The sequence below is a fragment of the Myodes glareolus genome, chromosome 16, assembly GCF_982192425.1.
Source record: "Myodes glareolus chromosome 16, mMyoGla1.1, whole genome shotgun sequence".
Classification (NCBI taxonomy): Eukaryota; Metazoa; Chordata; class Mammalia; order Rodentia; family Cricetidae; genus Myodes; species Myodes glareolus.
In genome coordinates, this window is record NC_142041.1 from 31,299,992 (window position 1) to 31,313,652 (window position 13,661).

At 45.9% G+C, this 13,661-nt stretch overlaps 1 protein-coding gene across 3 annotated transcripts in view; it reads left to right on the plus strand.

The window, feature by feature from the left end:
• The window catches only part of Gne (glucosamine (UDP-N-acetyl)-2-epimerase/N-acetylmannosamine kinase), a 49,941-nt gene extending 36,656 nt beyond the window's left edge, over positions 1 to 13,285 (plus strand). For all 3 annotated transcript variants that reach the window (XM_048419758.3, XM_048419759.3, XM_048419760.3), the window contains exons 6-12: positions 1,809 to 1,896; positions 3,193 to 3,403; positions 6,271 to 6,400; positions 6,712 to 6,933; positions 8,470 to 8,652; positions 11,569 to 11,685; positions 12,744 to 13,285. In XM_048419758.3, coding sequence (XP_048275715.3) covers positions 1,809 to 1,896; positions 3,193 to 3,403; positions 6,271 to 6,400; positions 6,712 to 6,933; positions 8,470 to 8,652; positions 11,569 to 11,685; positions 12,744 to 12,979 — 1,187 coding nt within the window. In that variant the 3' untranslated portion in view covers positions 12,980 to 13,285. The remainder of the gene's footprint in view (positions 1 to 1,808; positions 1,897 to 3,192; positions 3,404 to 6,270; positions 6,401 to 6,711; positions 6,934 to 8,469; positions 8,653 to 11,568; positions 11,686 to 12,743) is intronic.
• The last annotated feature ends 376 nt before the right edge of the window (positions 13,286 to 13,661 follow it).

Below are 13,661 nucleotides of genomic sequence, written 5' to 3' on the forward strand. Positions count from 1 at the left end.
TCATCACAACAATGGTGACCCAAAGGAAGACAGTGGTGTATTGAGATAGAGAACATTACATGTGCATTTTGTTACTAAGGTTACCTAGTGCATGTGAGCTGCAAATGGAGGGAGAGCGCCAATGGCAATGTTTAGATTTTGTGCTGAGCAGTGAGGTGTGTTTTCATGACATGGGGACACTGAAGAAACAGTGGGAAAGGGATGGAATGAAGAGATTGCTTGTTACCATGATCAGCTGATGCCAGTCAGATCATCAAGGCAGAGAAGGAGCTGCATTGTGTCAGGGAGATTTAAAGATGGAGGTAAATTTGAGAATTGGTGGTTATGGATGGTATGTAGTAGGGCATCAATTCACTTGCTATAATGGAGACCCCCCCTAACAGCAGGAAATTAACACTATTTTCCTTTCTGGTGTGGCAGCACCTCAGCCCATGTTCTTGGTGGGTATTCTAGCTTTTTTTTTTTTTTGTCTAGTCTATATTTGGACATTTGGAAGAAAGGAAGGGTCACTTGTCTAGCCTTGAAAGTTGTAAATATTTCCTCTCACATCCATCAGAACCTGGTCATCACAGGTTACATCTAACTGCAAGGGAAGCTAAAGAATAGCCTTTGGATAGATTCCTAGATAGAACTCCCATCACCAGTACTACAAAAAGAAAAGATATTGCAGATAATGGCCCTCTGCTATGATGGTATTTTAAGCGAAGGAACTAATGACATATACCCAGGGAAAATGTCTAAATAGGGCAAAACTGCAGCCCAGCACCAACCTTGAAACTGTTCAGCAGTGAAATAGAAGGCCAGAAAAGAAAACAGAAAAGGAACTTTCAGTGATGTGATACCATTAGAGTCCAGAAGGAGACAGTTCCCAGGAGATGGTGCTGAAAGTTGCTCTGGGCCCAAATAAGAGGTCAGAGGAGCTGGGCAGGATGGTGCAGGTCTGGCGCTCACCTGTGGTCCCAGAACTCTAAGTGCTTCCTTTCTCTGCACTTAGCTAACTGCACGTTCCGTGGAGCCAGGGGCAGGGAGATGAATGTGTTTCCTGCGTCTCTGCTGCTCTTTGTCTTACCTATGCTTGAAATCCCTCTCCTCCTGTCTCTCCTGGGCCCTACTTACCCACCAGTCGACTTTCTCTTCCATGTGTGCTTAACTCCTTCATCGAGCATGCTTAGATTCTTATTTTAGGAAACAAAAACAAAACCCCCCTTTGGCCTCTCATTTCTCTCCAGCTACCTCTCTCCTACTCCTCTTAGCCAAGCCTGTTGGAGACCTAGCTGTTTGCAATGTTTACTTCTCAGAGATGTATAGAGAGAAAATGCCTGCCCTACAGCTGGCTGGCCAGCCCTGCCTGGCTGCTGACTGACTGACTGCCTATTGAGAAAGGGCTTGGTGGATAGGCAGGCAAACTGTTGGTTAATTCACTCTACACAAGTGTGGTGGCACATGCCTGTAATCCCACTCAGAAAGGTCTTGAGTTCGAGGCCAGCCTACGCTGTAGAGCAAGACTACCCCCCCCAATAAAAACCAAGCTTCTGTGTGATCGCACACATCTGTAATCCTATCACTTAGGGGAGATTCGGGGGAGTGCCACAGGTTAGAAGCCAGCCAGGTCTACATAGCGAGACCTTATCTCTAAAACTAAGTAAACTCCTGTCTGTTTTTATTAAGTGGCTTTGTCTGCTGTAAGGAAGTCTCATCAGGAGTGCTGTCAGTCTGCCGGATTTTAGGATTCAGTTATGGATCTGGTACATTGCTATTTGTTTTTCTTTGAATAGTCACCAAATCATTATGTCTGTGGATTTATTTAGGGGAGAATGTTCTTCATGTCCGGGATGCTGACACCCAAGATAAAATACTACAAGCGCTCCACCTCCAGTTTGGTAAACAGTACCCTTGGTGAGTATACAGCCTTTCATTTTGGAGTGGTTAAAAGGGGAGCTACCTCAGGCAGCAAAGGAAGCTTGCTCCATCACCCTTTAACCATCCTTTTTTAAAAATTAAAGATGTATTTATTATGTATACAGTGTTCTGCCTGCCATGTACGCCTGCAGGCCAGAAGAAGATACCAGATCTCATTATGAATAGTTGTGAGCCACCATGTGGGAACTGAACTCAAGACCTCTGACCTCTGGAAGAAGTTAGGAGCACTGACCATCTCTCCAGCCCTCATTTAACCACCTTAACAGAACGTTCCTTCTTACATTAGCACACCCTTCACCCAGCCAGGTGGCGGTGGCTCACTCCTTTGATTCCAGCACTCAGGAGGCAGAGGCAGGAGGATCTCTGCGAGCTTGAGGCCAGCCTGGTCTACAAGAGTTCCAGGACAGGCTCAATAGGTAGAGCAAAACCCTGTCTTGAAAAACAAAACTCAAAACAAACAAACAAACAATTAGTGCACCCTAGCAGCTGAGACGACAAGGATATCACACCCTCAGTGCTCTGCCCAGGTTCCAGTAGAGAAGTTTCAAGATTTATGTCTATTAATTAAAATTGTACTACCCCTACAGTGTGTTTCTCTGGTATAATTCGACCACATATTAGAAAACAATGTATCGGAATCTTTAAAACTTAATTTTGGCTACCCTTCCTTCTATTTCAATATGATAATTTCTCAGAATTGTAAAGAAAAAACTTCTAAAATATTTTTTTCTTGTAAAGAAAAAACTTCTAAAATAGCAAATCCCAAATTCACATACTAAGTTACAGTGTTGTCAAAAGGTCCAGACGTTACTGTACTTAGTTCTATGTAATTATGACTTGTGGGATTGTTGTTGTGTTTTCATTTTTTTTTTTGTTTTGAGACAGGGTCTGTCTGTTGTACAGCCCTGGCTGTCCTATAACTTAGTATATAAGCCAGACTGGCCTCAAACTCAAAGAGATCCCTCTTCCTCTACCTCTCAAGTGCTGGTATGTGTCACACACACACACACACACACACACACACACACACACACACACACTGTGGGGATGATATTTTATTTCATTTTATTTTTGTGGTGTAAGAGACTGAACTCAAGAGCCTCATGCACACCAGGCAAGTGCTCTACCACATCTACCAGTCCCCAGCCCAGAGAAGTTATTTTAAAAAGTACAAATTAGTTCTACCTGAAGACTCCGATTTCAGTGCCCTTGGTATCGCCTGTCATGCACAGCAAAACCATTTCACTGAACTGACTTCTTTGGATATTCCAGCTCAAAGATATATGGGGATGGAAATGCTGTTCCAAGGATTTTAAAGTTTCTCAAATCTATTGACCTTCAAGAGCCACTACAGAAGAAATTCTGCTTCCCTCCTGTGAAGGAGAACATCTCTCAAGATATTGACCATATTCTTGAAACTCTGAGTGCATTGGCTGTTGATCTTGGAGGGACAAATCTCAGAGTGGCGATAGTTAGCATGAAGGTAAAGTCACTGCAAAACATTTAACTAACAGCCCTGGTTGTCCTGGAACTCTTGTTGTAGACCAGGCTGGCCTTGAACTCACAAAGATCTGCTTGCCTCTGCTTCCGGAGTGCTGGGTTTAGAGGAGTGTGTCACCACGACCAGCTGAGTGATTGATTTTTTTAAAAATATTTATTTATTATGTATACAATATTTTGTCTGTCTGTATGTTTGCTGGACATGAAGAGGGCGCCAGATCTCATTACAGATGGTTGTGAGCCACCATGTGGTTGCTGGGAATTGAACTCAGGACCTTTGGAAGAGCAGGCAATGCTCTTAACCACTGAGCCATCTCTCCGGCCCGTGATTGATTTTTTTAAAAGATTTATTTATTATATATAGTGTTCTGCCTACATGTATGCCTTCAGGCCAGAAGAGGGCACCAGATCTCATCATAGACGGTCGTGAGCCACCATGTGGTTGCTGGGAATTGAATTCAGGATCTTCAGAAGAGCAGGCAGTGCTCTTAACCGCTGAGCCATCTCTCCAGCCCTGAGCGATTGATTTTTAAAATGTTTTAAGTGGAAAGTAGAACTAGAAAACATACAGGGAGTTTGTCATCATTTGCCTGTTGTGCTGACTTTGGAATCCATTACAATATTTTTTTCATATCTACTGATCAACATTTCAAGCTGGTGTGGTAGCTAATGCTTATAGTCCCAGTAGTTGGGAGACTGAGGCAGGAGGATTCCTGCAAGTTTGAAGCCAGCCTGGGCCACAGTGTGAGACCTTGTTTCAAAAACCAAAAATACAACAAAATAGACATTATGAATCCAGTATGGTAAGTCTGAATTGGCAATGGGGAGACCTCTGTAGACATGAGAGAGGGCTTTGCCACTCAAGAAGACAGGAATTCTATAGTTGTAGACACCATGAGCGTGGAGTCCAGTGATTCTTCCCCACCTACAGGTGAAGAAATGTGCCTCTTGTAGAGCATGGTCAGCTTATGCCTCTCCAGTTTGCATTTTCACAAGGCTGATCTTCCCAGAGTACCACATATCCCTTCACCCTGCTACCTAGCATACTGCTGGAGCTCCGGCAGGTGAGAAAGCCTTCGTGCAAACAGCAAACTGTGTTAAAATGATCTCCTACTGACCTTATGAAAAACAGGCCTCCCAGGAAAATCAGCTTTCAGCATCATAGATATGTAAAGTTTCAAGAGTCCTTGAGAAATGGCAAATATTTTAAACACAAATCATTAGAAATTTGCTAATATTAGGTCAATTAATGAAAAGCAAAACAAAACATAGCTTTCTCAAGAGAAGCCAAAAGACCTCCCAATACTTTAAAAAAGTTAATAGACTATTCTCCTAACGTAGGATTTTTATCAGTGACCAAACACCTTTTTAGAGGTGAAATTATAGAGACATTTCTATTGAAATCAAGGAAAAAAGTTTTCTGTTCTATAAAAAATAAAGCAAGGAACAACAAAAATGGAGATTATACATAACAAAAATATTATTGATAAGCTATAAATTAACTGGATTATAGAGTTAGGATGATCCAGTAAATGGCTGATGTTATGATTAATATGTATCAGTAAATTTCTGGTTATGTGAATTTGTGGCAAAGATCTTGGATCCCTTTATGTGACTGTGTCAAATATGCCTGCACATTAGCGTTCCTCAAACGCTGTGATCCTCCAGGTTCCTGGCTCCTGCCCAGACTAATTGAACTGGACCTCTGGGGACAGCACAGCTGTGCTCTGCTGACTCTGTCACACAGTAAAGATTAGAAGCACTCCTGTAGATTTATTTGTAATGATAAACAGCTTTAACCCTTGTGTTTGAAGTGTAAAAATCCATTAATACAAATGAATATGAAGGGAAAAGGAGATCCGATTTAGAACAACCAGATTCCAAAGAATAATCAAAACCATAAAACTGTGATTTACATAAATACAGTTATGAAATAGTACCATACAAAAGCCTGAAAAAAAATCCTTGGTGAAAGTGCTGAGTGTTTTTAAATGTCAGCACCTCACAAATTGGATTATAAATTCAGCATAATTATAGTCAACATTTCAATGGGATCTTAAGTCATCATAAGCTATTGGAATTGGCTTTCTGTTTTTGGTTTTTTGAGACAGGGTTTCTCTGTGTAACCCTAGCTGTCCTGGAACTCAATCTGTAGACCAGGCTGGCCTCAAACTCAGAGATCTGTCTCCTGAGTGCTGTAATTAAATTCCTACCTGGCTTGGAATTTTTTTAAAATAACATCATTCTGAAACAAAATAATATACAGTTGAGGTGAGTAAAAACAAAACAAAACAAAACAAAAACCCCAAACAAAAAAACCTGGGGCACTAAGAATAATGAGGAGGGACTGTCTGTTCAGTATTAAGTCACAGCACACAGCACAGTGTGATATGGTGTTTGCCAGTCCACATAGAAGCTTGTCATGAGTTGAGTGTTCATGCCATTACAGACTCAGATAAAGTAATAGCTGAAGTGCAGACATGAGGGTGACCATTGTTTGCCCCAGTATTGAAATCAGACAGTGTATCAACCTGGAAAGAGGAATTAGGGCCTTTGGTGAACTATGAACTAGATTTAGATTGCCCACTGTTGACCACAGGCCTAAGAGAGTCTTCCTCGATGGCTGCGGGGTTGCTGTTGTTTCAACAATCTTGTGTTGGGATGGATTCCCGGGAATTACTTAGGCTCATCTCAGGGACAGGCCCTCCGCACAGCACACAGTCACTCTGCATGCACAGCTGGGCTCCCGGAAGGGACAACTGACTAGCATTCACAGAACATAGTGGGTAGAATGTAGTAGCTATGGCCACTGAGCCAGACCTGTGTTTTGTTTTTTCTCTCTCCTTCTAGGGTGAAATAGTTAAGAAGTACACTCATTTCAATCCTAAAACCTATGAAGAAAGGATTAGTTTAATCCTGCAGATGTGTGTGGAGGCTGCAGCAGAAGCTGTGAAGCTGAACTGCAGAATTCTGGGAGTAGGTGAGATTTTACATTACGGATCCAAGAAAAGCCTCTTTCTGTGCTCACAGGTCACCGCGTTCTTACCCTTGACCTCGGGCCAGGGTCTGCCTGTGACTAGGTTTTCATGCCAGCAGGCACTAGGGAGACGCGTGGGTGGCTCTGTTGTGCTGCGGGCACTGTAGACTTAGCTCAGAACTGATTTCCTCGCAGTCCTTGGCAATTTGCAAGGAGATGTGGGGTGAACTGATTTATGTTTGCAGCCAAGAAAGTTGACAGGCTTTCCTAAATGTGTAACCAAAACTGTCTTCCCTGTTTGGGGTGGAGCTCAGGCATTTCCACAGGTGGCCGTGTGAATCCCCAGGAAGGAATTGTGCTGCATTCCACCAAACTGATACAGGAATGGAACTCGGTGGACCTCAGAACACCCCTCTCTGACACCTTGCATCTCCCTGTGTGGGTGGACAATGACGGAAACTGTGCTGCCATGGCGGAAAGGAAGTTTGGCCAAGGAAAAGGACAGGAAAACTTTGTGACGCTCATCACAGGGACAGGTGAGAAGGGAGGAGCTGCAGCCCGCAGGGCTGTGTCTTAGCCTTCACTTGCAGCTGGAGTGGACCACGAAGGCGATGCACACACGCCCTTTCCTGAGCGGGTAGTTCAGGGGTAGGAGCTTGTGTCCACCACATGGGAAGCCCTGAGTTCTGACCCCAGTACCACCAAGACGAAAAGGAATAAAGAATTTTAGCCAGGCACGGTGGCTTACACCTGACATCCCAGCACCTGAGAAGCAGAGGCAGGAGAATTGCTGCAAATTTCCAGGTTAGCCTGGGCTACACAGCTCTTAAATTTTGTGTGCCTCCACTTTTGTTGTAGGCTCCTATTGTTTGTTTGATGTTTCGGTTGAGAAAGATCTCATATAGCCCCGCCTCCTGCTCCAGCCTTCCAGACTCTGGCTACAAATGGCACACCATCACTCCTGACTAAGCTTGTGTTTTCCCTGCGAGTCCTCTTTTTGTGTTAACAGTTTTAACAAGTCTGGATCCATTCTAGCTCCGGGCAGTCAGTCAGCTACAGTGAGAGGGAGAAGAATGAATTGAGGAATAGGTGCCAAAATAAGTAAGAAATGGAGACAGGCATGGCTCAGCAGTGAGGAACAGCTGCTCTTCCAGAGGACCCAGGCTTGATTCCATAACCACACAGTGGCTCATGACCATCTGTAACTCCATTCTCTGGCCTCTGCAGGTACCAGGCACAAGTGTGTTGCTCTTAGATACATGCAAGTAAAATGTTCATATACATAAGGTTGAAAGTTAAAAAGGTAATAGTTGGCAGGACGGCTCTACAAATGGAGGCTTCTAAGGTAAAGTGTACGTTGCTTCCGTAGTGAGAGCTAATGCATTAGCATTCCATAATAAGTCATTTGTCTTTGTGGTTTAGAATGGGAGAATTTCAGATTCCATGCTCTGGGCTTCTGGAAGTGAGCCCTGTAACACAATTAGACAGACTGTCTTATCTTACTTTTCCTTGAAGCAGAGCTTGCACAAGGACTTAGACATGGAGGTGGTGGGAGCGGTAATGGAGTGAAACCACTTAGGAGCAGACCACCCAGGTCCACTTAGGGGCGGACCACCCAGGTCCACTTAGGGGCGGACCACCCAGGTCCACTTAGGGGTGGATCACCCTAGTCCACTTAGGGATGGACCACCCAAGTCCCCTCAGGACAGTAAGGGCCAAGATCTCCCAGGATGCCAAAGAAGTTTCCCACAGCTCTGTCTGGAGTTGTCTGCTTTCCGCTGGCTCCCATCTCGGACCAGGCCCTCACTGATGACCTGTCACTCGAGTGCAGAGTAGGCAGTGAGTGCTGGAGGGACCACCGACCAACACAAGACGGGCCAGATGCCATGACCAGTCTGGTCACAGACACCAGGTCTGCAGCAGCTGCTTCCTTCCACAGTGGCACCAAAAGTCTCGGTGCCTAGTGAGCCTCAACCATCTAGAGACATGGGCATTTTATGAACACACAACAGCTTGGCTAAACAGCTTCCTGTTTCAGGTAGTGCCACACAGTGACTTGTCTCTCACTGCAGGGATTGGTGGTGGGATCATCCACCAGCACGAGCTGATCCACGGCAGCTCTTTCTGTGCGGCAGAGCTCGGCCACCTCGTGGTGTCTCTGGATGGGCCTGACTGTTCCTGCGGAAGCCATGGCTGTATTGAAGCATATGCCTCTGGGATGGCCTTGCAGAGGGAAGCAAAGAAGCTCCACGATGGTTCGTAGCCCTCTCCTGCGGAAGTGACTAACCAAATGCAGACAGTACCTGGGAGTAGACATTACAGAGAGCTGAGCATGGAAGCCATGATTTAGAGCTAACTCTTCATTGCCCTCGTCCAGGGCATCCTTGGCTTGGTCCTGACTCGGATTTACAGTTGCCCTTGCCATGGCAGAGCACACAGGGGCATCTACAGCTCCAAGACAGCAGGGAAGAGTTCTTTCAGTTGTTTCTCAGCTGTTGGTTGGCACAGGACCCAAACTCCACATACATTTTAGTGATGAACTAAACAGTGAACATCTTAGAGTTTCCGTGTGCCAAATGCACTGAGAATGATGGCCAAGGAGGTGGCTGCCTGTGCAGAGGGCACCGCAGTTCCTTCCCTGCCCTCCATACAGGGAAAGGAGGGAGTGTTGGCTACCATCCTGGGAGCTGAGCGGTAGAGAACACGTGAATCTGGAAGGAGTCTTCCAGGGTGGAGACAGTGGGGTCGGCCTGTGAATGGTACCGGGTGCGAGGAGGACCAGTGGGTCAGAGGACCACTGAAAACCTCTGGGAAGCGTGATCTGAATTTCAGGTTCCTCAGTGAAGCATAACCTTTTGATTTGTTGTTGGTTTTTAAGACAGGGTTTCTCTGTGTAGCCCTGGCTGTCCTAAAACTCACTCTGTAGATCAGGCTGACCTTAAAATCAGAGCTCCGCCTGCCTCTGCCTCCTGAGTGCTGGGATTAAAGGTGTGTGCCACCACCGCCTGGCCATCTCTTGATTTATGAGAGGAAAATGGTGGTTGACTAGAGGATGGATTGAGTTGTTATAGACGGACTTTTAGTTTTCAGATTGGGCCCCTTGGAGTTGGGAAAAGCAGGTATAGGTGGCAGGGGGTGCTGGGAGCTATCCATGTGCAAATACTTAGGAGGCAGGGATTCAGAAAGGTCACAGGTACCAAAGTGGTTGTTAAAGCTGGGACTGAGGCACTAGACAGAGTCAAAGGTAGGATCCTGAGAGATCAACCTGTGAGGCAGAGAGAGGCCCCAGGAGAAGGTAACGTCAGGACAAGTATAAAGTCAGAGTCTGTTGGCCTCGTGAGAAGTGGGAGACGGCTGAGGTGGGAGCTGAGGCCCGGGGAGGAGAGCATGAAGTGACACCTAAGCAGGAATGGAAGGAAGTGAGACCGTGTCTCAGAAAAACTTGGGGTGGGGGTGCTGGGGAGATGGCTCAGTAGTTAAAAGCACTGGCTGCTCTTCCAGAAGACCAGGGTTCAATTCCCAGCACTCACATGGCCGGTTACAACTGTCCGTGTCTCCAGTTCCAGGGGACATAAAATCAAATAAATTATTTTTTAAAATTATTTTTAAAAATGATTTGAAAGGTAGGGAGGCTTTATTTTATCTCAGTTTCAGACTTCAGTCCGACTAGTCAGCTCCAGTAGTATGGCCCCCAGCAGCACAGTGCATCATGGCCGAGGCTGTCCACCTCATGGACAGGAACAGAGGTAGGGCTGGGGACCTGGCATCTGAGTGCTTCCCTAGAAACCTAGCGCCCAAACACAGCAGTCCTGACTGACAGAGACAAGGGCTACAGAGAACAGCAGGATGTGCACTTCTGGGGCAGGAGGATGGCTTAGTAGGGTGCCTGCCTCACAGCAGGACTTCATTAGGTCTCAGCACCCACATCACACCAGGCATGGTGGTGCACAGCTGCAGTCCCAACAGCTGGAGTGAGGAGGCCCCGGGGGCTTGCAGGCCAGTCTAGACAGAATAGTGAATTCCAGGTTCATGGAGACTCAAAATATAAGCTGGACAGGGATTGAGGAAGACACCGAATCCACTTCTAATCTAAACACACACACGCACACATATACATGTGTACATGCCTACACACACCCACACCCACACCCACACAGAAAATGTGTTTATTAAGCACTTAGTCTAGTCACCTTTGTACATAATCCATGTCCCTTGTCTATATCTAATTCCCAAAATAACTCTAGGCATTTCTATCCCAACCTTCTAGAAAAACCTATAGAAATGAAATGGCCTGTGCAGCCAGTAGTGACCACTGGGGCAGATCTGAGCTGGTACTGGTCAGACCTGTCACGCTGGCCTCTGACACTCAAGGCCTTGCTGGTGCCTTGTAGACCACCTCAGGGCTCTGGCAAGGGTGCAGCACTGTGTCTACATGAATGAGGTGGAGAGGGAGAAGGAAGAGTGGGGCGGGGAGAATAACAAGGTTTAATATTGCAAGTGAGAAGTGAAGGAAACAGCAGGCAGGGAGGCTGTATTCAGATTTGAGTGGAAGTTCAGACTCGATAGCAAGAGGTAGCAAAGGCTTTGGGGCAGTATGTTGGGGTTGTTTTACTCTTAGCTCTTTTGTTCTTTGTTATATTGACTTTTTGAGGGACCCACCACCCAGCTCCAAAATAAATCATACACAGAGGCTTATTCTTAGTTATTAATGTTCAGCCTTAGTTTGACTTGTTTCTTGCTAGTTTTCCTTAAATTATCTTGAGCTTTTGCCTCTGGGATTTTTCCTTTTCTTCTGTATATTTTTACTTTCACTCTTACTCTGTGGCTGGCCCCTGGCATCATCCTCTTCTTGCTGTTTCTCCTTCTATTTATTCTCTCTGCCTGCCAGCCCCACTTATCCTTGCTCCTGCCTTGCTATTGGCCGTTCAACTCTTTATTAGACTGGCAAAGAGTCACAGACTTCACAGAGTCAGGCAAATACAGCATAAACAAAAGTCACACACCTTAAAATAATATTCCCCAACAGCAATGTGTGGGTGTTTAGATGTGCTAAGTAGCTCAGAGTGGAGAAAAGAGCCACCTCCTTAGAGTGCGCTGCCAGCGGGCACAGGTGCGGTGGAGGCCTCCTCAGGGCGGCTCGCCGCTCATTAATGACTCTTCCTTCCCTTCAGAGGATCTGCTCTTGGTGGAAGGGATGTCAGTGCCCAAAGATGAGCCTGTGGGTGCCCTCCATCTCATCCAAGCCGCCAAGCTCGGCAACGTGAAGGCCCAGAGCATCTTACGAACAGGTAAGCCTACGGTCCTGGACGCCCAGGGCTCCCAGAGAGAGCCTCAGTTTCCCTCAGGTGAAGTGCTCTGCATTGTGATTCCTACTTTCTGAGAAAGGGAAACGTGTTGAAGATATTTAGAAGCACTGCTGTAGTTGTGTTTTACTTCTTATTTCATACTGGAAACATTGCTTATTCACTTTCCAGGTATTTAGAGAAGTAGAGGATAGTAAGAAAAACTGTCTCGAGTCACCGACTGTTAGAAAGTCTTCCCAGTCTGTTTGTTCTTGTAGTGCTTACATAATTAAGATTACATTTTACCTATTTTGCAGTGCTCAGAATGAACACAGGGCCTTATATGTTCTGGCGAGCACTCTGCCACTAAGCTCGACCCCCATTCCTCTTTTTCTCTCAGATGGCATCTCACTTTGTTGTCTGTGCTGACACCAAGAAAGAAAGATGGTACCTGGGAGGCCTAGGAAGACAGGAGATCAGCTCTAGGTATCTAGGTAGCAGCTTGCATGATTAAGTGAGCTCAAGAGAGGCTTAGGTCACAGAATGAGATCCTGTCTCAAAAAGGAGAATAAATCAAGGCATTCTCTTATAGGCCTCTCTTTTCAGGAGGCGGAGGCAGGAAAATTGCCTGATCCCAGGAGTTCTGAGCCATGTAGTGAGACTCTTGTCTCAAGACAAAAAAAAGCCAGCTCAAAGCTTAGACTCAAGTGCTTGGGAGCTGAGGCAGGAAGGCTGCTGGGAGTTGGAGACCAGCCTGGATTACACAGTAAGAGTCTGTTTCAAAGAGAGAAAACAAAAGGTATAAGAAAGAGTAAGTCACGAACAGGTTTGTTTTGTTTTGTTTGGTTTGGTTTTTTTGAGACAGAGTCTCTATGTAGTCCTGGCTGTTCTAGAATTCAATGTATAGACCAGGCTGGCCTACTCACAGCGATCCACCTGCCTCTGTCTCCTGAGGGGCAGGACTAAAGACTACACGGTTTTTGTAGACAGTTTATAGCACAGCACTTCCCAGTGTCTGGTTCAGCATTTTCCTGGAAACTTTTCTGCTTTTTGTTCCCCTACAGCTGGAACTGCTTTGGGACTTGGGGTTGTGAACATCCTCCACACTATGAATCCTTCCCTAGTGATCCTGTCTGGAGTCCTGGCCAGTCACTATATCCACATCGTCAAGGACGTCATCCGCCAGCAAGCCTTGTCCTCTGTGCAGGATGTGGATGTGGTGGTTTCCGACTTGGTTGACCCGGCCCTGCTTGGCGCTGCCAGCATGGTTCTGGACTATACAACCCGCAGGATTCACTAGGTTTCCTGGGAGTAGACATGGACCCAAAAGCTACTTAGTGAAACGAGGTTCTTTTAGATCAGTACTTCTCCAAAGGCAAGTTTGGGGGTGGGGGGCTGCTGAGATGACTCAGTGGTTAAGAGCCTGTACTGCACTTGCAAAAGATCCCAGTTCGGTTCCCAGCGCTCAGTCGGGCACCTCAACTGCCTGAAAGCCAAGCTCCAGGGGATCCAAGGCCTCAGCCGCCTAGGGCATCTGCATCCAAATGTACATACCCCTCCCCACAAACACAGAATTAAAAATAAATCTTATTTTTTAAAAGGCAAATTTGGTATTTATTCTCCAGCAACACCAGCAGAAGTACCTTTGCTTTTTGTTTTTTGTATTCAGGGTTCTCTAGAGCAGAACTGACAGACTACATCTTTCTATACATAACGGGAATTACTAGAATAGCTCCCAGGCTGAGGTCCAGCTAGTCCAGCAGTGGCTGTCTCCCAAGGGAAATCCAGTCCAGGAGAGTGGGGGCAGCCAGGCAATCACTTCCTTCTTCCACGTCCTTTAGAGAGGCTGCCACCAGAAAGTGTGGCTCTTTCTACTTCAAATCATTTAATTAAAAATCCCTCCCAGGTGTACCTAGCCTCTTGGGTTTTTAGTTAATTTCAGATATAATCAAGCTGACAACCAAGAACAGCATCACACCTTT